The sequence below is a fragment of the Bubalus bubalis genome, chromosome 22 (assembly GCF_019923935.1).
Source record: "Bubalus bubalis isolate 160015118507 breed Murrah chromosome 22, NDDB_SH_1, whole genome shotgun sequence".
Taxonomy (NCBI): Eukaryota; Metazoa; Chordata; class Mammalia; order Artiodactyla; family Bovidae; genus Bubalus; species Bubalus bubalis.
In genome coordinates this window covers 16,104,563-16,130,024 of record NC_059178.1, presented here as the reverse complement: position 1 = coordinate 16,130,024, position 25,462 = coordinate 16,104,563, and the positions used below count along the sequence as shown (strand labels likewise).

General features: G+C 37.8%; 1 protein-coding gene across 4 annotated transcripts in view; it reads left to right on the top strand.

The window, feature by feature from the left end:
- The window catches only part of C22H18orf25 (chromosome 22 C18orf25 homolog), an 85,084-nt gene that overhangs the window by 45,671 nt on the left and 13,951 nt on the right, over positions 1-25,462 (top strand). For 3 of the 4 annotated variants that reach the window (XM_006075279.4, XM_006075278.4, XM_025273526.3), the window contains exon 3: positions 15,665-15,847. The exons of the other annotated variant lie outside the window; for it this stretch is intronic. In XM_006075279.4, the coding sequence (XP_006075341.1) occupies positions 15,665-15,847 (183 nt within the window). The remainder of the gene's footprint in view (positions 1-15,664; positions 15,848-25,462) is intronic. 4 annotated transcript variants of the gene reach the window in all.

Genomic DNA, 25,462 nt, shown 5'->3' with positions numbered 1-25,462 from the left:
AGAAGGCAGTGGCACCCCACTCCAGTACTCTTGCCTGGAAAATCCCATGGATGGAGGAGCCTGGTAGGCTGCAGTCCATGGGGTCGCTAGGAGTTGGACACGACTGAGCGACTTCACTTTCACTTTTCACTTTCATGTATTGGAGAAGGAAATGGCAATCCACTCCAGTGTTCTTGCCTGGAGAATCCCAGGGACAGGGGAGCTTGGTGGGCTGCTGTCTCTGGGGTCGCACAGAGTTGGACATAATTGAAGTGACTTAGCAGCAGCAGCAGCAGCAGCTAACACACCTCTTACTTTGCATACTTACGATTTATGTATTAGGAAGTTGTCTTCCTTTCAAATATATGATGCAGTATTGTTAACTAGAGTCACTATGGTGTATTAAATCCCTAGAACTTACTCTTCTTATACAACTGGGTGTCCGTCCCCTTTGATCACCTTCACTCATTCTTGCTGCACTCTGTACTCTCCACCAAACTACTCTGTGCTTTTATAGTTTGGTTTTCTTAAGATTCCACGTGCAGGTGTGATCATGCAATATTTGTCTTTCTCTGACTTATTTCACTTAGCATAAAGGTACCAGCATTTTTAAACTCCCTGGTGATGACATTGGGCAGCCAGACTGAGAACTACTCAGTCAGTTAAGCAGTGATATGTGAAGTCTCCCATAGCTAAAAATCATTGTAGTCTGCTTCAGTTAAGTTCTAAACAGTAGAGTCTCGTTTTTTAAAATGTTCTTAATTATAAAAACCACAGCACAGCCTTTATAAATTAACAAACATGAGCAATTATAAATTTTTCTCCATTTAAGTGATTATATTAAAAGCATGCATTGTTTAAATGTAATCTCCTCAATACTACAGTGTCCAGATAATGTTACCTTAAATTTAGAAGCTTTGAAATGTTACTGGTGGATATTCTTTGACAATCTCTAATGTTAAAGCATCGAGGTATTATTTTCGGCCTGTTTTTCCTAATTTATTTCCTTAGGTGAGTGCCCTTAAAAACTTCGTGTATGCAAAAGCATAAACTTTGCTTTTGATATGTCTTTCTCAAAGTAGGATATATTTTAGTGTTAAAAGGACATATGTGTGTTTAAGATGAGAATATGGTCCCTGGTTTTCTTTTTTTAGATGTGTTTTTCAGAGCAATTTTAGGTTCACAGCAGAATAAAATGGAAGGTAAGGAGATTTCCCATTTATTCCCCTTCTCACCTGCGTGTAGCCTCCTCCACTAGGAGCACCTGCACAGAACAGGACGTTTGTGCCTAGACTGACACGTCATCACTCGGGGCCCGTGGTTTATACGTTAGGGTTCATATTCGGTATTGTACATCCTGTTTGTTTTGACATGTGTAATTGCGTCATCTTTTTAGACTTTAAAATGTCTTTGCTTTTAGTGTGTTTTGCTGGTAGTCATCTTTATAAGGCTGCATCTTATCTCACTGTCCTTAGCACAAGTGTTCTCACACCATTTTGTTGAATTCAGCTTTTAAATACTGAAAAATAAGCAGCACCAGAATCTGAAATATCAAAGTAGTTGTATAAATTCCTGTCCTATACACTGCAGTTTACCCAGCACTTATAATGGGGATAAACTGTTTAAAGAAAGTTTAATATACTTCGAACTCCTTTTAGTTTCTCTATAAGCTGAATGTATTATACTTTGGGGAAAGGTATGTCCTTCTTGAAGACGTTTACTTATAAATAAGTTTTTTTTTTTTTTTAATGTGGAGAGAGGGCATGGAATGGAGTAATCAGGGGTGGAGGAATAAAATGAAGTTAGAGGGAAAAGTTGGTAACAATAAACTTGATGAAGTTTTTATTTGCTAGGTAGAATTGGGCTCAAAGTTTGTCCTGTAGCCTTTTAGGCATTGAAAAGAGGTGAAGTGGCATGATATAAGCAGTTCTCTTAATATAGGAGAAACACTGCATTTCTTGATACTGAGACCTAGGAAACTTTTCTTTTGCCTATTCATAAAAAGCCATTATGAGATAAAGTAAACTATTTTTTCAGAAATATTCTGGGATAAATACAATAGGGCATTTCATGGGGGCAGTTCTTTATAAAGACTTCTTGATATAGGTAGATGGTATAAGGCCAAGCTTGATTGATTCCATCATTCATTCATTCAGCAAAGTTTGGACACCTGCTATGCGGCATTGGGAATGCAACAGTGAATGAAACATGTCTGCCCTCGTGGAACATGATCTTTTTTGAGGAGACAGATAATAAATGAATTCATCATATGCTCTCAAGTAGGAATATACATTATGAATAATAATAAAGCAAGATATAAGAGTTCAGATAAAAATGAACTAGAGATGGGGTAGAATAGCTATATTAGGTAGCATAGGCAAGAGTGATCTGAGGAGGTAACATTTTTAATAGTTACCTGAAGAAAAGAAGAGTTCAGTATAATTAGTTTTATTAGAAACCCAAAGTATTTGAGACCCAAACCAAAACTAATCTGGCCTAGTTCAAGGATAAAACACTGTATATAGAAGAGCATATCCTAAAACTGGAATCCTCTGAAACCACTGTTCTACTTGATATTAATAGGTGTACACTGTTCACACATTTGGAAAGTGCTGGATCATGTGGAAACAGATTTGTCTACTGCAGGGCAACTCAGAGCCATTATTGTGCTCTCCAGAAGAGTAGGATATGATTTGTATATCCAAAACTTAACCACAAAACTTTTTTTTTTTTGAGATATATGTTTTAGTACCTTGCATAAACCAGGGTTTATAAAAAATATTACACAGCAGTATACATGGATTTTGTATATCCTTTATGTGGTTTTTCCATAAGGAAAACAATTTTTTTTAACTTAAGAGTAGTTGATGAAAATCAATTAACTGAGAATTATTTATACTGACTTATTAAGGGTCAGCTGTTAAAACACCTTTTAGAATTTTAAAGTCATGGTGTGATAATATTCAGGGATACAGTGATAGTCAGTCAGGGTTGTACACTGGAATCACCCAGGGGGCTTAAAACAAACCTATGCCTGGGAGCTGCCTACGTTTTGATGTTTGTTATACCATTCCAGGTCTTTATGTTTAGCAAGTTTGAAAGCTACTGATACTTTCAAACTTGAGTAGTTAGTTGTATAGTACAAAATATAAAATCCTAGGCAGATTCAGTGAAGCTATGAAAAAAGGGTAGTGTCATGTTATTTTTCTCAGAATTACTTTTGTTTGGTTAAGTGCTCCTTATCATTGCTGAATCTGTTTGCCTGTTCTTGGTAATGCTTAAGTCATTTTCCTGAATAAGCATGTCTTAATAAAAATACAATTTTCTGATTTAATGACGTTTTATCAAATGGCCTCACTGCCTTTAAAACTGACTTTAGTCATACTGGCGGATCTGAAGGAGCACCCAGCGAAATTTTAGGATTACTTGGCAGGGGTGCTGTGTGTGTTAGAAACGTTACAGGCAGTGTCCTAGAAGAGGCCATGGGCTGTTATTCCAAGATGCAGAGCCAGACAGAGAAGTTCCGAATGTGGACGGAAAAACTAACTCACCTTGACTGGTGAAGAGGACAAGCAGCTACTGGAGTCCAGGGAACTTAAAATGCAACTGATTGGCCAAGGCGTTTCCCCATCACCCGTCAGGTGCTTACACGCATTGCCTGATTCCCAAGACCTGCTGCAACAGCCCTTTGTGACTTGTCAGAATGTTGGCAGCACATTCGAATTCTCAGACGTTACAGTTTTCCGATTAACTTTGTTGAAAATGGGGATATTATAGAACAACCTTTGAATCTATCACAAAATTAATTGTGTTAACTATCTGCTTTTTGAATTGTGTAAGAAAGAATATGCTTTTGCCCATTTTAAGTTTCTTTTGGTAATGTTTTAAAAATTAAATAGTAAACAAGTTGCTTTTTAAAGAATTAGTTATTCAAAACAAAATTTCATGAACTCTAATTAGAGTTTTGTTACATGTGCTTGGAACATAGAACCGTATTTATATGATGATAGGAGTGATCCTCCGGAGAAAGCAATGGCACCCCACTCCAGTACTCTTGCCCGGAAGGCTGCAGTCCATGGGGTCGCTGAGGGTTGGACACGACTGAGCGACTTCACTTTCACTTTTCACTTTCATGTATTGGAGAAGGAAATGGCAACCCACTCCAGTGTGTTCTTGCCTGGAGAATCCCAGGGACATCTTGGTGGGATGCCGTCTATGGGGTCGCACAAAGTTGGACACGACTGAAGTGACTCAGCAGCAGCAGGAGTGATCCTCATCTTTATGCTTTTTTCATGCCCAAAGTGTAAATATCAGTAAGATATAAAATAGGGAATCTTAGTGAATCTAGATAGGTAAGTGGTTAATTCCCTTAGCGTCTCTTAGCATTAATCTCTGCAACAGTGTTGACTTGCTTGTGATTCCTGTAAGAGGAATGATGTAATTAATCTCATTCTGGAGGTCATGAGTGAATATTGCATGAGCATTTTTATGTCATTCTTTCATAGGTCATTTAATGAACTGATTTTTTTGCTAGTCTTTAATGACTTGTATGAAATAGCCTTTGTGTGCAAGAAGAATGAATTACTTTTTGAGCAAATTAATACTCTGTACCTTCTATGTGAGATACTGTAAGGAATGCAGATTAGACAGGAGTTTGAGTTTATGTGTGAGAAAAGCAGTATTTTTCCATTGTTACATAGATGGGTTTTTATTTTAAGCTTTAACTCTCTAAGCAGTTACCTGGCAGAATCCAGTGAAATTGGTACTCTGATGTAAAGGGTAACCTCTAGAGGATAGAGATGAAATGGTCACTCTATTAAGGGTATGTATTGAATGGGTTTTTAAATTAATAGTGACTAAATGTATTGGCTAATGTACTACCAATTTAATTTTGTTTTCAGTCCCTGGACCGAAAATAAATGGTATGTTAAAGAGTCCATGGCTTGTGTCAAAGGGGAGAAAATAGCACAGCATCGTTAGCTTTGCAACATGATATATTTTCAGTGTGTGGCCCAGGACTGAGAAATAGTGTGAGAAAAAGCTAAATTAGGAAGAAAATTTTCAGTAGGTGTATATAACTTGGCTAACATTACCTTGTGCTTTTTTAAAAAAATTGTACTTCCTACTGGATTTACTTACAATAAAAATATGATAGTTTTTCCCTTCAGATATATAAGTTAACTTCTCAATATGAATAAGGTTATTTTAATATTTAATATAGTTGCAACTTTGAAAAAGATCTGATTGTGTGTTTTGCAAGAGGAAAAATAGGTGATATATTTGGAGTTTCATATATAGTTGGACATTAGAACGACAGGAGTTTGAACTGCACAGGTCTTATATGCAGATTTTTTGCACTAAATATGAACTGTGGTTCTGCACAGTCTGTGCTTGATAGTATTCATCGATGTGGGACCACAGACTGTTAGAAAGTTTTGTGTGGATTTTCTTCAACTCTGCAGCGGGTGGGAGCCCAACTTTAGGGTCAGCTGTATAAACAATAAAGACCTTTGTTTTATTTTAGTAATTTACCAGTAACTACTCAGAAAAATTGTCTTCACTTTTTCTGTTTAGTTCTATATTCAGATATCTACACCTTGTAAGTTAACTGTAATAGATTGAATCAATTTATTTTGCTTTTTTGAAGTGAAAAATGACTTAAAAATTTTTTTTTCTTTTTAGAGCTTAATACATGAGAATTGGGGATTAACTTTGGGAGAGTTATAACTGACAGGTTTTTCTCTGACATGATAGCACAACACTTGTAAACTACTTCAGCTAATATATTTTTTTTTAACTTTCCTGTTTTATGCCAATAAGAAGAGCATATTGGTTTTGGGTGAGAAGTTTTTCGCTAATCTATAATATTTATTTGAAATTAAGATGTTTTCAGGGAAGTTTGTTCTGTATTTGGCTTTTCCCTGGGATCACAGATTTTACTAGACATGGATTTTTAGATATAAGAAAATGTCAATTTCAGCATGTTAACATGACTGCTTTTCTATGCATGCATAACTGCTTCAAGAACTTAACAGATTTTTTCTTTGTTTCATGATTTAATGTTTCATATATTAAGCATGTAGTGAAATGCTTTTTATTTTTAAAATAGAAAACATGAATGAATCCTTTAAGAATAACATAAAAAGTAACGAGGACATTATTCTTAGTATGGACTGGATATGTTCTGATTTCTTGTTGTTATTAGATAATGGAGTAGGAAATCTACAGATTTTTTTTTGCCTAAAAGAGAAAAATGTCAGTTGAGTGGAATCATCAAGCTAAAGTTTTAATAATTGATATTCAACGTAAAAATATTGTAAATATTTGAGAAGGTATCGAGCATAATAAATTTGAGGAAGCCTTTTCTACATAAATTTGTATAAAGATATGGAAAGATAGGTTTTGATAGAAAGAAGAGGAACACCAGAATATACTGATTTAATTCATAGAATATATGCTAAAATATTAAAATTTATTCCAAAACAAAATTTTATATTTTGTGGTTTGAAAAGTTTAACCTTAAGAATAATTTTGTACCAGAAACATACACACAGTTTTTTCCCCTGATTTTCAGTTTGTCATGGTGTCTTGAAAATGTGTTGCTGTCTTAAGGAGTATTGTTTTGAAACAGTAGTTGTTGTTGTTTTTTTTTTTAATGAATTGTGCTTTAAAGTAATTATGCTTATTCCAGATTGCATGATTTAAAAATTCTTCTTTCAGAAAAATTTGTTTTTGTATTGTGGACAAAGAAGTATTAAGTATTTGAAGTAGTTATAATAGTTTTTTAAAAATGACTGCTGTTTTGGATTATTGTATTCTCCTTCACTGAGGCAGAGTCTGTATTCCTAAGATCATAGTCTAAATACGTACTAAGAAGTGGAAATTATTTTTGGATTATGTGGTGGCATTTTTATATCGGTATTATTTTAGAATGCCTAGTGGTCATCCCTTGTGCTGTGCTGTGCTTAGTCGTTCAGTCGTGTCCGACTCCTTGCAACCCCATGGACCCACAAGGCTTCTCTGTCCATGGGGATTCTCCAAGCAAGAATACCGCAGTGGGTTGCCATGCCCTCCTCCAGGGGATCTTCTCAACCTAGGGATCGAACCCAGGTCTCCTGCATTGCAGGCACATTCTTTGCTGTCTGGGCCACCAAGGAAGCCCATGAATACTGGAATGGGTAGTAGCCTATCCCTTCTCCAGGGGGAACTTCCCGACCCAGGAATCGAACTGGAGTCTCCTGGATTGTAGGTGGATTCTTTATCAGCTGAGCTACCGGGGAACCCTGGTCTTCCCTTAACTTACCTTAAATTGGCTTAATTTTCCTACAATTTTAAGTATAGGGAATATATCCTGTTTGGGCTTTTTTGTGGTGTATAAAGGGCTAATGCTGGACAGAAACGTCTTTTAGTTGATCTAGATCATGTCTAGCATTGATCTAGACATGGTTGAAATGTTTTTATTTAAGAATATAATCCCACTCTGCTCAGTGTTATGTGGCAGCCTGGATGGGTGGGTGGGTTTGGGGGAGAATGGATACTTGTAGATATATAGCTGAGTCCCTTTTCTGTCCACCTGTAACTGTCCCAACATTGTTAAATGGCTACCCAGTTAATCAGCTGTATCCTAATACCAAATAAAAGGTTGATAAAAGAAAAGAGTATAATCCCAGGAGAATGTGCTCCCAAATATGGCTGCCACCAGTGTCTACAGGCCCCAGGGCAAGCCAGGCACTGGCCCCTCTGCTTCTCTGGGAAGCTTGGGAAGATCAGCAGGGAGATGGCCTTTGGAGAGTCACTGAGGACTGGCAGATTGCAGTGCTTTATAGGGAATGACTGCAAGAAAAGAAAGAGAAGACAAACACAGATGGTTTATTTAAAATATCTTTGCTCATTTTAATCAGTCCAGTTTTCAAGAAAAGGATCAATTCCGAAAGAAATAGGGAAAAGATTAAAATGAAGACTATAATCCCATATTTGGATTATGTCATCTCTCTAACGTCTACATATGCAATTTAGTTGCTGGTATTCAAGTGGGGGGCGCTATGGTGAATATGTTTTCTGATAATCTATCTACAGACTGTTTTCTGCCTAGAGTCTCCTAGTTCAGTGTTGTAGGACATTAGATCCTAATCATTTTTAAGAAAATTTAACCAGCAGATTAAGATTAGAGTTATCAGGTTATTTGAGCCTCTCATTGCATAATACCTTTCAGTTATATTAATATGTAATTTGTGTGCATTATTAAAACTTGAGTGTAATAAGAGCTCAAATAAAAATTTAATTTAGAACACAACACAATAAAATTAAAATCTTAAAACTTAATATTTTGCATGAAGTTTTTTTTTTTATACTTAAAGGATCTGTCATTTTGGGGGCTCCAAGAGAAAAGCCTGTTTTTTGTTACTAAGTCAAAGGAATAAGCCTAGTCTCAAGAGTGTGTTTGTGCACGTGCTTGTGAAGGTGTGTGGACCTTCAGAATTATGAAATAATCCTGTATTCTTATTAATGCTATAGTTGGCAGGTTGTGCTGGAAACATAACTATGCAATAGTCTACAGGGATTTTAATGGATTCAGGTCACTAATATATCCATTCATTGCTTCCTAAATGTGTATAAAAAAAAAATTGCCACATACGAGTTAGAGTGATTAAGTTAGATGGAAAAATTTATTTCTTAGATTATCAGGTAAAAATTTTGACTGCTCGTTTCATTAGCAGACTGAGTAAAAGAATATACACGAATTAGTTTATTTTGCTTCATTGCTTTTGTCATTCCTTAGTTATGTGTATTTAACAGCAGATACTGTGATCTGAAGGTTGAGATATAGCACAATTGAATGAAATATATTGCTTAAGGTTTATATGCAGGTCAGATAACATGGGCAGGTTATTTTACAGAACTTGACTTTAAAAAATAGTTACCTGTTATATTTTGTTTAGCTTGTATTGATTTCCTCTCTTCTGTTTGAATTATTTAAATAGTATAGTAGGGGCACAATGGAAAAGATTTTGTGGGGTTTCACATGTGAGAAAACACAGTATCAAAACAATTTGAGCAGATTTATTAAACTGAAATTTAATTAATTTTTTTATTAAATTTGCTTTAATAAAAATTGTTCTCAAAGAATAATTCTCAGAATCTTCTCTAAAAATGGCGTATATGCCCTCAATCATTGTACAGATAAGAAACTTGTCGTTTTTAATCTGTCTGGAACAGTTGTATGAGTACATTAATAGTTATCAATGTGAATAACTTCCAAGTTCTATACTTTTCATTTTTTTCTTGATTCTGTTTTTAATTTCTCTGAAGTTTAGGAAAAGTTAGTAGGGATTGAAACCAAAGTAAGGAATAGATCTTTTCATATTATCTTAAAATACTACAACGTACAATAGAAGACATGTTAAGAAATGAAGGAATAATAATCTGTGAGGAAGTATATTCTTTGATAATGAAGTCTTAAAACTTTAAAATTTGGGAAGAATGTTATCAAATTGCTGTGATTTTTATTTTTACTGCATTTTCTTTATATCTTTTACCTAATTCTGCATTTGAAGTGTATCAGTTGACCTAGATAAATAAAAATGTTTAAAAAGAAATGTTTCTTGTTACTCTATTTAGGATCCTTTTACATTAGTTATAGTGATTCCCTACCAGTTAATTCACATTAGGTGTTCCTTAGTACAGAAACCTGCTTTTCCATAATGAAATGAATGGCATTAGTTTATAGGTAGTATCACTAATGAGATTTTACATGGTGTTTTTCAGATAATTTTCAGTCTTCTTGCAGTTGGTATATTGAAAAAGGAAATAACAAAATATCAGTGCTAACATAAAAGGTGGAGATTCTTCTCCTTTATATGTCCTTCTGAGTTATCCTGTTAAAAATTGAAGACTGTTTAGAAAATAGCAAAATGTAGCCTACCTTGAGGAATAACCAAAAAGCTGAGTGGATATGTCTTAGCAGGGTACATAGATACGAGGATGTGGCGAAAGTCATGTCAACTTTTCGTGTTCTTCCTTCTTGTATGTAGTGTAGATGTTTTAGTTTTGTTCTCCATTGATCTGAATCCTCAAAACAGAAATTGTGGATTTGTCCTTGAAATACAAAGATAAATTGAAAGATGGTGACCTCTGCAAGTGTCCTGTTTTCTGTATTTAATCTTGAATATTTTCCTTTAACCTCTTCGATACTTTCAAAGTTAACTATTCATCAGTATTATAGGTAACTTCTCTGGGCAAAATGACCTGTCATTTGTCAGTATGATGTAAGAACAGATGTAATCCTTAAAACTCTATTTCTCCCTTGTAAACAGAACATCTAAATTTTTAATAATTGAGTTGGATATAATGGGAAAAGCACAAAATAGGCATCAATTCATTTTATTTAAAAATGATTTTTTAACTTCTGACATAGAATTTCAGTGCATATTGCTGCATTTTATTTTCATTTAGCACTATCTTATTTTTCTTTTTACTAAAATAGCTTTATAATACTATAAAGGAAAAATACCCAGTTTTTGGTATTTAAAGTTGTTATTTTAGAAATGGCACTTTTTGTCTTTTCTGGTTGATATAGTCATCTTTTCCAAGAGATGCTTTGAAGTTACTGGTTTTATAAATGGTTCTTTGTGTATGTGTGTACATATATTACATATATATGTAGATTAATAGTAATAAAATACAGCATATGTATTTTCTTAAGTATTTTATTTTTTCTTATTCCAAATAATCATTTTCCATCTTGGTAAATATTTAGATGTGTTACTAAAAAGCTAGTTTTTATTAGGTAGGTTCTGCCAACTGCAGATTTCCCTTCCAACTATTGAGGTTTGCTTCTTTCTTAAAATCCCTAAGGCTCACACCTCATTTTCCCTACACTTGTTTTCCTAACTTGGCTACCATACACATGCCCCTCCTTCTTAAAGTGCTTGGGTAGGTAATTTCTGAGAACTCTTCTTTTTAGGTGTAACTTTTTTTGAATCTCACTATTGGAGTGACTTTCTCTAGATGTTGTAGATAATGGCACTGATCTTAGGACCTTTAATGACTAGGGAGAAAGTACTTCTGTGGGGTCCTTTGACAGTAGCAGGAAAGTTTTTTTCTTTCCTTTTCTATGAGGGCTTTTGGGAAATTGGCTGTAGTAAAACATAGAGAAGGAATTTATTCTGGTCTTTATCGTATATTACTGTAGTCATTGAAATGGGAATTGAATGAGTAAACGCTGTTTGTCTGTTGCTCCACCTTTCCTTGGGCCGAAGATTTAGCAATAGAGAAGGAGGAGTGACGTTTCCAGATGTCTGTGAGATACAAGAGGAATTTCTGATTCCCAGATCTGATTAGATTTCATACTGGGAGTCTGACAACACTTGTGTTAGTGGAAGGGCTTTGTAGGCAAGAATGATGCCAAATATGGGATAATCCAAAGTGACCTCTATTTGGCTTTAAAACACTTTCATATGAATACATCTAAGCTAACATTTCACTTCAAACAAAAATAAAAATACAAAAGCCACATATGTGATGACCTTATTAATCCCAGCAAAGCATTTACTTAACAAGGTGGGTTAATCCATGACCAGTAGAAGGCACCAACTCAGGCAGTGATGTTTTCTCAAAGCTTCTTGCATGCGGGCTGTGTACAGCAGAGTTTACACAAACATAAGCAAACAAGTAGGGTTAAGTGCTAATTTATAATGGAAAGGTGGGCAGGTGGACCAGTATTTGAACTGTTGTGTTCTGTGTTATATTTTAGCCTTCATCATAACCCTGTGAACAACCTGAGTCATAGGTTAAGAAGAAGTAGGCAGGATTTTAACCTATGTATTTGCTGCCCAAAACCTATGCACTTCATAGACGGCTCCCAGTCTTACCCTGTATATTTCCCATTTCCTCACCACTGAGAACAACTGTAAACTATGCTGGTTTTACCTACCTAGGACTCAAAATTTCTCATCTGTAAAATAGGACTGGTAACTTATGTATTACATAGTTTTAAAATTTTGTGCTTTTGGTTGTCAGCTTTGGAAAGAGGGATTTGGAAAGATAGATGTAATAGAGGATGGATGTTAGGCTTTGTTTTGCTTTGTTTTTTGTTTTTGTGATTCAAATTGTTTCCATGAGATTTAGAAGAGAACACGTTTGACTAAAAAGAAGACTAATTCATAAAATTAAACACTGTTGATAATAATACAGAAGATTTAAAGTCACATAGGGGTAAACTTCACTGTAGTAGGAATGTGTGATGAATAGACAGATCTGTATGTTTTTTTTCATTTTTCTTTTTTGGTCGAACTGTGTGGCAAGCTGGATCTTGGTTCCCTGACCAGGATCGAACCTGCACCCCCTGCAGTGGAAGCGCAGAGTCTTAACCACTGGACCGTTCGGAAAGTCCCACACCTGTATTTTGGTATTCCAAAAGTTAGAACCTATTTATAAACTAGGAGGTCAGAGAGAGGATACAAACCTGTCTAGCACAAGATAGACCAAGTTGATGTTCTTAAATGAAGCAGTAGATTGCTGAACATTTTATTTTTCTTGTGATCAGCAAAAATATCAAGATACTTAAATTGGACACAGCACTTGGATTAACCACAGACCAAATAGTTATTAAATAATTGAGTTAAATTTACCTTTATAGAGAGATGCTTTTAATGACTATAGAAAAACAAAGTTCATCATTATACATTGATGATGTGTGGTTGACAGATACCAAATGGGAGAATGTGAAGTTTGAATAACCTTTTATGTTGTAAACATGGAATGCTTAGTGACTGCATTTTAAATTGGAAATGTTTCCATGTGTAATTTTACTTGAAGTTGCTATTTTGATGTTTTTAAAAGTCAAAATTATCTTAGTAGCAGCACAGTTGTTTTAGCATCCTAGAGGAACAATCAAGTCAGAGGAAGAAAAATAGCTTCATGCTTATTCCCTCCTGTAATAAATTGATAGAATCAAATTGGAAGCATAGATAGCTGCTTCTGTTATTAATGTTCCTGGTTTTTCTAGCTCCTCTTAGTGGTTTGATTTTATTTTTTTCTTTCAAGAGATACTTATTTTAAAAGGATCTTACCTCTTAATTTTGCTGTGTAGCAGAAATCATGTTTTAAAAGAATACCATAAATTGTCCCCATCAGTTAGCTAATATTCATACTTAGTGATTCAAAATCCAAGCCTTGATGCTTAGTTCTTTAAACATATCTTACTTAATTTTGGTTTGCTGATAGTGTGAGATGACGTTGGGACACAAGATACTTAATTGTGATTTCTTGTTGGAAGGCAAAATTGGAAAAACAACCTTTCCTTGACTTTATTAAAGTTTATATAGTACTGACGTGTCATTGTTTGAATATATTAGATATGAAAAACGACAGTGATAATTTATTTTAATTTTAAGTATAATAAAATGTGCAAATATTGCTGTCTTTGTTTATGATGAATACTAAATTTAAGCTAAGCTATAAGGTGTGCTGTTTGGAAATATGGAAGATACAAGAATGAAGCCAGATAACAAGTTTATGCTTGTATATCCTACTGATGAAGACTTTCAGACAAGTTATTTCCATGGGTAGGTGATGTTACTCTGCATGTACATCTGCACTTATACTTTTTGCATGAGTTTACATGTAGGAGTGGGTACAATTTTGACTTGACTGTTGACCTGTTGCCTCAATTTGGTGGTTGTGGGTTGTAGGGTGGGGGAACGTGAGGGCAAGAGGTTGTGAATGGTATTTATGATACAAATTTTTAAATAAGTCTCTTTTATTTTTTTCCAAACACAAAACACTTAAGCCCTTTAAAAAACAGAATATTTGGTCAAATAGTCAATATTGTACTTGACCTTCATATCTTCTGCAACCAAATATTTGGACATCCCACATTATCTTGATTCCATAATAATCATTTTGAACTCTGACGAGAACTCCATAAATGATACAGCTTTCTTTTCTTTTTTGAAAAGAAAAACCGCAAACATGAACCAATATTTTACTATTTGGTCTAAAATCTATTACTAGCTGATACTAAGGCCACACTGTTGAATTTTATGAACTTGATGTACCCTTTTGGGGAAATTGGAAATTATTTTTAAGTAGTCAGCTGAAATTGTCATGATCGTCAGAATTTCATATTGTGACATGTCTGTTCCTTATACGGTGGCACCTAATAACTCATTCACTTTTATGTTTGGTCATTTTTTATTTTAAAAGTGTTGCCGCATAAGCCTGTGGTTTGGGAACTTAGTCTTAAGAGATAAGTGCCCCAAGTGTGTTTCATGTTTTGTTTAGTGACAGTTTACACAATGGATGTTTGTATTAAAACAGTAATCCTTCATTGTGTTCTATTTTAATGATTTATTGGCATATGTATTCCTTCATAGTCAAGAGTGTCATAAAATAGGTGTGTTTAACATTAATTTATTAGATATTAAAAATTTTTTTCTGGAATTAAGTGATTTGCTTGCACTTAGTAATAACTGTTGGAGGAGAAAAAGCATTTTATTCAAAAATAGCAGTTAGAAAAAAAAAAAAGAAAAAAACATAGCAGTTAGTAGTAAGGGATATGCTTCATAGTTGATTGAAAATGATTTTTGCTTTTTACTTTTATATTAGAAAAGGTAGCACTAGCATTTTAAAGCATGTATCTATTTTACAAGCATGAATATTGAATTATTTAGCATGAATCACTGCAGTGTAATTACTTCAGAGCTCAGCTGCCCTTTTCAGCAGCTTAGGGTGATTTGGAGGTAGAAGGGCTCTCTTTATTTTTCCAAAAGTTTTAATATCTTCCTCTCAAATAACCCATAAGGTTGTGTATCACTTCCATGGAGTGTCAGCTGGTTGTTTTTCTCAGGGAAAAGACAATAGAAATATCCCTCACAAGACATCCAAATCCTGAAGATGGATTTTATGAGTTATCTTTTTGCTGGGGGCTTCCCAGGTGGCTCAGTGGTAAAGAATCCGCCTGCAGTACAGGAGATTCAGGTTAGATCCCTGGGTCTAGAAGATCCCCTGGAGTAGGAAATGGCAACCCACCCCAGTATTCTTGCCTGTAAAATCCCATGGGCAGAGAAACCTGACAAAGAGTCAGACCCGACTTGAGCACGCTCTCATCTTTTTATAGAATGTTGTAAAATACATAACATCCCTAATATTATAAAAGGGCTTTTACTGGAAATAGATGTTGGGCAAGTAGAGCTCTTGAAGTAGGAAAACATATATTTGACTTTCTTCTCCGATTCTACTAGGGACTTTTAGTATTAGCTACTAAGAGGAAGAAACTAGATTGATCCTCTTAAAAATAAATAAATTCAGTTTTAATAGTTTGCATCAGTGTTTCCTTTAAAAAATCAGCTTTACCTTCTCTATAGTCGTCCCCTTTCTCTTAATCTTTGGCCCTTTAGCAGAATGACAGGAATTGAATGTAACTTTTGTTCAGTATAGTCTTGTCTTTGTTCTTCATAATAACACCCTTTTCCCTCCTTCTCAAATGTGTCCCTCATCTTTGTAAGCTGGAGTATTTCTTTCACTTTCATTTCATGTACAAAATAATTAGATTGTATAAAGTGCAGCTTTTCTGACTAGGTAGAATAATAAGATAAAGGCAACAGGCATTTAGGGGGCTTTTAGTTATAGAAGTATTTTTCACCCCATGAGTTAGATACAAGTATACATTTTTTTTCCTCCCTAGATGGACCTCCAGTTGTAGCTCATTATGATATGTCTGACACCGGCTCTGAGCCAGAAGTGGTAAATGTGGACAATTTATTGGCGGCTGCAGTAGTTCAAGAGCACAGTAATTCTGTAGGAGGCCAGGACACAGGAGCTACCTGGAGGACCAGCGGGCTTCTAGAGGAGCTGAATGCGGAGGCAGGTTGGTCTCCTTATCCCTACCCCTCCTTCTCTGATGATATAATATGCATGTGTCCTGGCAGCTCTTTTCCTTGCTTAGGAAAGCAGGCCAACTAGAAACATCTAACATTAGATGATTGCGGCTATCCAGGATGCCCTTTATAACTGAAAAGATTTGGGGTAGCATGTCATTTGTATTTACTAATCAGAAGAAAGCAAAAATGAGAATATCTTAAGACAATAATTATAGGCATAGGTAAATTTCAGTAGACATCTTGAGTTAAAAATACCTAACATATGTAAAAATCAGCCAGATGACCCGATACTGTCTCCTCAACACCCCCCCCCCCCCCCCCCCCCCCCCCCCCACCAATGGATTCCCTCACTTAACTCTGAACAGGGAGTGACTTTGCAGTCTGCCCTGTGGACTGTTCACTGAAGTGCCGCACTGTTGTTCTGCCTCTTGTGCAGTGTCCCTGTTAATTTCTCTACACTAGTTCTCATTTTGTCTTTTCCAACTCTTCAGTTGCTGTGTCTCAGGAAAATCTTTCTCCCTGTCTTGCATTGTTTATCTTGGTTCTGTGATGATTCTTAAGAGTGATATTTTATTCTCTAAGAAACCTATTGCTGTTACCTTTGAAAACCTTGCACAATGCCTCCAAGTCTCCTTCAGTATGTTCCCCAAACCTCTTTCTTCCAACATTCTTTCTAATTTAAACCTTTTTCTAAAAGTACTAGTGTTTTTAGAAAATTTTAAGAAAAGAGGTAGAGGGGATTGAGAGACAGACTTCTTATATACTGTGTATTTTCGTTATTGTTATAGAGGGATTTTAGTTTTCTAGTTAACTTATAAATTCCATTGGTTTAATAACTATCTAGAATATTATTTTTATGGGAAATGAGTTTTGTGTTAACGAAAATAGCAGTGGGCTATGATTTAGAACTTTTTATATTGAAGTTCTTAGGAAGTAAAAGACAGTTCTGCAGATCATTGTCATTAATTCATTTCATAATCCTCAATTAGAACTAAATAAAAAAGTTTCTCTTTATTTGTTGAGCTTCTGATTAATTTATTGTGACTAATTTTGGAACAGGACCTTGATTTAGTTTAACTCTGTTGTGACTGCTAACTGCCTATTTAACCTTGGACAAGGTGATTCTCTTAGGGATTTCAGTTTTTGTTTGTATAAACACTTGCTTTGCCCAACAAGTGTCTTTTAAGTGTTTATTAATATGTATTGTGTATATATTGTAACATTAAATGCAGTCTGGTCGGTAAATGTAGACCACTTTATTGTGAATTGTTAGGAAAAATATGAACAGTTACTGTTTGTTTTTTTTTGCTTTTCATAGAGAGTTTTAATATTAGGTTGAACTCTTTTGAATTGTTAATATTTGAGTTTCTGATCTACAACCAATTTAGCAGTTTAATATGAATTAACCTAACAGTGCAGCATTTGGGCGTCTTACCATATCATTAAAGTCACCAGCATTGGTGGGGGTGGGGAAGCTTCACATTTTCAGGTTCAGGTAATTGTTAGCTTGATCATTTAAAACAACCTTAGCCTTTGGTGCTTAGTTCTAAATTCTAAGAAAGAAAACATGACAGAAGTATTTGATGAGGGAAATACATATGACTTCCTTCCTCTATTCTTCTCTCTCCACTCCAGCACTGCCTTGAAATTGATATTTAATATTTGCTATTCCTGTGTATTCCTTCATAGTTTTACTGCATTTGCTTTGTATCTGTAAACAAGCATGTTTTAATACTAAGTAGTATTACATAGAAGGTAATCATTTGCCACTTGCTTTTGTTTTAGTTCAACATGTTGTGAAGTTTGTTCTTGTTAAGTACTTCTGTAGTCCATTCACTTTTCACTGCTGTTTAGGATTCCAGCATATGCATATATGACAATAGACGTACCCATTCTCTTCTTGAACATTTATGATGCTATTTGAAATGATGCTACCATTAACATTTCCTGTATGTGTCTTTTGGTACATGTGTGATAATTTCACTAGGACGTAGTATATCAAGAAAGCACATGTATGTATTGGGCCATAAATCGTGTAGATTTTTGTGTATCATAGAACATGGATATCACTGTTCAACAGATCCCCATGATATTTTCTTATGAAGCCATTTATTGATCGTTCAAAGTCTTTTTTTTTTTTTTTAATCTGACATGCAGGTATGTGAGTAATGTATGTGTGTGTGTATTCAGTCATATCCAACTCTTTGCAACCTCATGGAGTGTAGCCCGCCTGGCTCCTCTGTCCATGGAATTTTCCAGGCAAGAACACTGCAGTGGGTTGCCATTGTTGTCTCCAGGGGATCTTCCCAACTCAGGGGTTAAACCCAAGTCCCTTGCGTCTCCTGCATTGTCAGGTGGATTCTTTACCACTTATTAATACCCTCTAGTCTTGATGTAATTGTCATAGTGGGAACCTGTTTTGTGAATTTGAATATACTTACTGTATCATAACAAAATGTTCATAGAATTTATGCTTCATTGCCAGTTTATAGTTTTGAGACTTGGACTATTAGTATCAATTAGATCATCATTCTTGTGTTTGGAGTTTAAGATAAATGTAGTGGTTAATCATAGTCTTCCTTCTCTCCCTCCCAATAAAATAAAAGCCAGTCACTGAGTTAGACTGTTGAGTGTCTCTGTACACTGTACACTGCATTGGTTGCTCAGTCATGTCTGACTCTTTGTGACCCCGTGGATTGTTCGCCTGCCAGGTTCCTCTGTCCATGGGACTCTTCAGGCAAGAATACTGGAGTGGATTGCCATTTCCTTTTCCAGGGGATCTACCCGACCTGGTGATTGAACCATGTCTCCCGCACTGTAGGCAGATTCTTTACCATCTGAGCCAGCCACTTAGGATGGATACTCAGTGTCTAATTAATAGCAACATTTCAGACCAGGTCTACAGCCCTCCATTTAGAATCACATAAGTAATCATTAAGTGGCTTGTAGCATGTCTCTTTTTCTAAGCAACTAGATGTTCTAGTGGAGAAGGCAATGGCACCCCACTCCAGTACTCTTGCCTGGAAAATCCCATGGATGGAGGAGCCTGGTAGGCTGCAGTCCATGGGGTCGCTGGGAGTCAGACACGACTGAGCGACTTCACTTTCACTTTTCACTTTCATGCACCGGAGAAGGAAATGGCAACCCACTCCAGTGTTCTTGCCTGGAGAATCCCAGGGATGGGGGAGCCTGGTGGGCTGCTGTCTCTGGGGTTGCACAGAGTCGGACACGACTGAAGCGACTTAGCAGCAGCAGCAGCAGATGTTCTAGTATGCAAACATGACTGAAGCGACTTAGCAGCAGCAGCAGCAGCAGCAAATGTTCTAGTATGCAAAATAGTTTTTACTGTTTAGTTTTAGTTTCAACCAAGGCAAAAGAGTTGAAATTAGGAAAGCCACTGATCAAGAAAAGACCTAAACTTTCCTTTTCAGCTCTTGCCATAGGTTTACTTTTTCTCATTGATGCTAGAATTAAATAGTGTAGTGGGTGGCAGCCTCCTGTGAGCAAACAGCTGGATTTTGAACAAGCAGCCTCTTACGGACTGTGTGACCTCACGTAGGTTATGCAAAGCCTCAGTTTTCCTTGTCAAAACTGAGATAAAACTAGTATCTACCCCCAAAGGTTATTAACGTGAAAATTCTTAAAGAGATGGGAATACCAGACCACCTTACCTGCCTCCTGAGAAACCTGTGTGCAGGTCAAGAAGCAGCAGTTAGAACTAGACATGGAACAACCAACTGTTCGCAAATTGGGAAAGGAGTACGCCAAGGCTGTATTATTGTCACCCTGCGAATTTAACCTCTACGCAGAGTACATCATGCGAAATGCTGGGCTGGATGAAGCAGAAGCTGGAATCATGATTCCTGGGAGAAATATTAATAACCTTATATATGCAGATGGTACCACCCAAACAGCAGAAAGCAAAGAGGAACTAAAGCGCCTTTTGATGAGGGTGAAAGAGAAGAGTAAAAAAGCTGGCTTAAAACTCAGCATTTAAAAAACTAAGATCATGGCATCAGATCCCATCACTTTATGGCAAATAGATGGGTAAACAGTGGAAACAGTGACAGACTTTATTTTCTTGGGCTCCAGAATCACTGTGGATGGTAACTGCAGCCATGAAATTAAGACATTTGTTCCTTGGAAGAAAAGCTATGATAGACCTAGACAGCATATTAAAAAGCAGAAACCTCACTTTGCTAACAAAAGTCTGTGTAGTCAGAGCTGTAGTTTTTCTAGTAGTCATGTACAGATGTGAGAGTTGGACCATAAAGAAAGCTGAGTGCTGAAGAATTGATGCTTTTGAACTGTGGTGCTGGAGTCCCTTGGATTGCAAGGAGATCAAAGCAGTCAATTGTAAAGGAGGTAACTCTCAATGTTCATTGGCAAGACTTGAAGGCTCATTCACTGTCAATGTAGATGAGGCCAAGAGAGGCCGAAGTCTGAAGTAATCTTGGTATAATCATTACACTAAACTAATTTAGAGGTCCCCCCGCCTCGGAAATTAAAAATTCTAAACAAATCTCATTTTTTCCATCAGCCTTCTTTTTAAGAAGGTGGATTGTGAACATTCTCTCCATCCTTGAAATTGGGCTGGTAATCTTGACTTGTCCATAGTACAAGCTTAGTTGTAGTGAAGAGAAAAAAAATCTTGGGTTTCCTGTTCTTAGAGTAGGGCTTTTAATAATCAGACCAAAATGACCATGTTTCTGTTGTTAGCACTTTAAAATCATTGTATCGAGTCTTGTGAAGGAGATTTTGTTTAGCTGCTAAATGTGGACTATAAGATTTTAGGTTTCTAATCTCCTTTTCTACCACTTTTTAAAGTTGTTTTTAATACTTCTGTTGAAAAAGCTCAACACAAGGTAATAATTTGCTTCTTTTAAAACTCTGTGAGCACTTAAGATAGTAACCTTTTTATACCGAACATTCCACTGTCACCACTATGTAATACTTTTATATACTGCGAATAGGCTTACGACTAGTTCTCATTAGATAGCTGATTTAAAAAGAGAATATTTGCCCTGATAATTTAGTTACTGCCTTTTCTGGTCTACTTTCTGACTTATTTATGTGTTGAAAAGGTCTGTAGTAGGAGGACAGAAATTTAGAATTAGTTTTCTCATGAAATGAAAGAAGTTATCTTTTCAAAAAGCTACACAAACAAAGAACTACACAGAGACAGCCAGCTGCCACAATAACTAAATATACATCTTCTGCTTTATTTTCAGTCAAATACATGGTAATTGTGATATTTACGCTTTTTGTGCAGAGCTTATTCTAGAATAGAAAGAGATTACTACGACCGACAGTATTTGAAGAGCCTCGTGCATCTTTGACTCACTTGTGTGTGATTTAGGCCCTGCTCTGCTGTTGGATTCCTTTGAGGTATAGGGGCGTTGGTTGGGGCCATGTAGGTGTGACCCGAAGGCCAGAGAGTGTTCGCTTCTGCACAGGAGCTTCCAGAGGAATGTGCGACTTTCTGAAGAGGGTAACGTTGAGAGAAAAGGACTGATTGTTCTGGCTCTGAAATAGAGGAGTGGATGCATTCCTGACTTACTGGAGAATGCCATGGGGTCTCTTGTAGAGCATGGCACCCCATAGACTTGGTGTGTGGCACATTTTATTTAAAGGCTCTGAGAGGAAATGTGGCAGAATACTCACATCATTAGTTCAGAGTTGTTAACGCTCACCAGGAAATTTGTTTGTATCCTCCCACCAACCCCACCCCACCCTCTGGCCCTGTTTTGTCTTAAACTGACTTTTAGACCAAGCAATAAAGAACATGGGTGCATTGAGGTGTCAGAATCATAGGCCTGCAGGGGAGGCAGCATTTTCAAGAAAGTCATGTTTCTACAAGGAGGCAAAGAGAAAGCTCAGTGCCTTTTTCCATAGAGCTGGCATTCCATAGGGCAGTGGAAAAGTTGTAGGAAGGTGAGTGGTAGGTGGCTGGAGCAAAGGAGAATAACAGTTGAGTAGGGGACAAGACCGGAGAAGGCAATGGCAACCCACTCCAGTACTCTTGCCTGGAAAATCCCATGGACGGAGGAGCCTGGTGGGCTACAGTCCATGGGGTCACTAGCAGTCGGACACGACTGAGCGACTTCACTTACACTTTTCATTTTCATGCATTGGAGAAGGAAATGGCAACCCACTCCAGTACTCTTGCCTGGAGAATCCCAGGGATGGAGGAGCCTGGTAGGCTGCCGCCTGTGGGGTCGCACAGAGTCGGACACGACTGAAGCGACTTAGCAGCAGCAGCAGGGGCAAGACTGGAGGAGGGCATAGCGACCCACTCCATTTTTCTTGCCTGGAGAACCTATGGGCAGAGGAGCCTGACGGGCTGCAGTCCATAGGGTTGCAGAGTCGGACACGACTGAAGCCACTCACCACACATGCACACAGGGGACAAGACAGTCAGATGGGTGGCCCCAGGCGGTTGTATTTTGTGAGTGGCCAGGAGGGTAGAAGTACATTTTACTTCTCATAACCGTTGGTTTCCCTCTTACCTCCTCCTAATGCTTTCTCCTTTTGCTTAGCTTTACTTACACTGTTCCTTCCTGCTATGCTGTTCCTCTACCTTAGTGAACCCATCACACAGTCCTTTTTCAGCTCCCCCTAGTTGCATCTTTCTCTGTCTAGTTTGTTCAGCCCAACTCTCCTTTGCTGATATCCTCAGCTCCTTATATAGTTGACTTTCTTGTACTCAGCTGGCCAAGTCTGATCCCTGGATGCACACTTTAGAGCCTCTATCCATGCTGGAGAAAGTCAGATAGTTGAAAAGTTGAGGGTCGTATTAACTTCCTGATTTGCAGTCTCACCTTGGCTCTCCTTTCCTTAGGCATCATTCTTTCTTCACAGTGGCTAGCTCACTTTTCTAAACCTACTCTAAACTGACTCTGCTGTCCTACTCACACCTGTGCTCTGCATATGGCCCTCTGCATTCTTTACAGATCAAGATCACCTCAGCTTTCTGCCATCAAAACTGTTTGCTCTCTGCCTTTTTTCTAGATATGGCCGGTAAAAATAACTATATACACGTACACATCCCCCTCCTGCAAACCCATGTTCCTCTTAGTGCCATCTATTGCTGTTTCCTCCACAGCCAGTTGTCTTCAAATGGGTCTGCTCCTTCTCCCCTTCTGTTCTTCTCCAGCTTGCTTTGCTGCAATAGCTTCAGTCCCATCATTACTCTGAGGTTCCCCTGGCCAGGGTTGTGTATGGTCATCTTATCACATGTTCTGTTGGGCTATACTTAGTCCCTCCTCTTATTGTGTCTCTCTGTTTGGCATTGTAGGCACTTCTTCCGAGAAATGCTCTCTTTATGGTGCCCTGGCTTCGTATCTTCAGATTTTCTGTCTCTTGGTTGACCTTAGTGAGCACCTCTTCCTGTGCCCATCCCTTAATTATTGTTTTTTGTTAGGGTTCTGTTTTAGGCCCCCTTCATTCCTCTGGATGAACTTTATCTTCTCCGCTATTGGGAGGACTTACCTATTATTTCCTCTCTAGACCGCTGACCTGAGCTTTAGAACAGTAGTAACTTCAACTGCCTGTTTTGAGCATCTCAGAAGCATATCATCATCATGCTCTAAGCAGCCACCCTCAACATGTCTGTTGGTGCACTGAATGCCACCAGTTACCTACATCAGAAACCTTGGCGTCAGTTTTTCCTTTGCCTAATTTCCAAGATTACTCACTGTTTGTTCTTACAGAAATACAGACTGTTCCTCCTTTTGTTTCTTTCCTGGTTCTGCTACTGCTGCTGCTAAGTCGCTTCAGTCTTGTCCGACACTGTGCGACCGCATAGACGGCAGCCCACCAGGCTCCCCTGTCCCTGGGGTTCTCCAGGCAAGAACACTGGAGTGGGTTGCCATTTCCTTCTCCAATGCATGAAAGGGAAAAGGGAAAGTGAAGTTGCTCAGTCGTGTCCGACTCTTAGCGACCCCATGGACTGCAGCCTACCAGGCTCCTCCATCCATGGGATTTTCCAGGCAAGAGTACTGGAGTGGGGTGCCATTGCCTTCTCCGTTTCCTGGTTCAGCCATAGCCATTTCTTACCCCGGAAACTATAGCAGTCTAACTGGTTTCCTTGCCTCTAATATTTCTTGTCCCGCTACTGGTTCTGTTTCCATACTTGAAAAAATTTTAAATTCAAAATCCGATCATGTCACTCTTCTGCTGAAATCCTTCATTGGTTTCCTACTTTTCAAGGTCAAGTCAAGACTCCTTACCCATGATCTGACCTCTGCTGACTTTACCAGCTCATTTCCCATTACTTTTTTTTTTTTAACTAACATTACCCCAGATCTCACCCTAAAGGGTGATTTTCTGCCCTAAAGGGCTAGACAGTGTTCCTTGTGCTGCTTTCCTTCACCTGGGCCTGCTCTTCCCTGCGAGCTCAGGGTCCTTGATTGTTCTCCAGTCTAGGAATGGTCCTTTTCTCTGTGCGTGTAGGGCATTCTTTGCCTCCCTCTCAGACTAGTTTTCAAACCATAATACCAACGGACTGGTTTTTGTATATCCTTGATTATCCTCAATTATATCCTTGACTATATTGTAAGCTTGCTGAGGGTATAAACTCTGCCTCCCTCATTCGTTCCCTGGAGCAGTCCTAGCACTGAGCGCAGTGCATTTGTTGTTGTTCAGTCGCTTAGTCGTGTCCAGCTCTTTTGTGACCGTGTGGACGGTAGCCCGCCAGGCTTCTCTGTTCATGGGATTTTCCAAGCAATAATACTGGAGTGGGTTGGCATTTCCATCTCCAGGGATCTTCCTGACCCAGGGATTGAACCCATGTCTTCTGCTTGGCTAGCGGATTCTTAACCACTGAGCCACCTGGGAAGCCCAAGTAGAGTGCATGCTGCTGCTAAGTCGCTTTAGTTGTGTCCAACTCTGTGTGACCCCATAGACGCAGCCTACCAGGCTCCCCCATCCCTGGGATTCTCCAGGCAAGAACACTGGAGTGGGTTGCCATTTCCTTCTCCAATGCATGAAAGTGAAAAGTGAAAGTGAAGTCGCTCAGTCGTGTCCGACTTTTCGCGATCCCATGGACTGCAGCCTACCAGGCTCCTCCGCCATGGGATTTGCCAGGCAAGAGTACTGGAGTGGGGTGCCATAGCATGTCATAAATAAATGTTTACTTTAGAAATAAATAGATGAAGTATACTGTTAGAGCTACGCACAGCAAGTCTGCTTGAAATATTGACTGTGGAAAAGCTGAAGTTTTGGAGAAAAGGGAGACTGTCAATTTGTATTTCTCCCGAGCAGTGCAGTTGGAACTATGTGCATGACAGCAGTCTGACTACAGCATTGAAGTAGAAATGAGACAAAAGACTTTGCCACAGACAAAGTGGTGGGGTCAGAGCAAGAATATCGGTTTACCAAATCCAGGCTTAACCAAATTCCACTTAAGCAACCACCCTAGATTTAACAAAACTGGGTTTGTCTGGTGGATGTCACCTTTGCATGCTTGTAGACTTCAACATCACTGCCCATACCACACACAATCCTATCTGTTCTTTAATACGGATAGGATTAACAAGCCTGTGTGCTGTGTGTTCAGACACTCGGTTGTGTCCAACTCTTTGCAAACCCCATGGATTGTA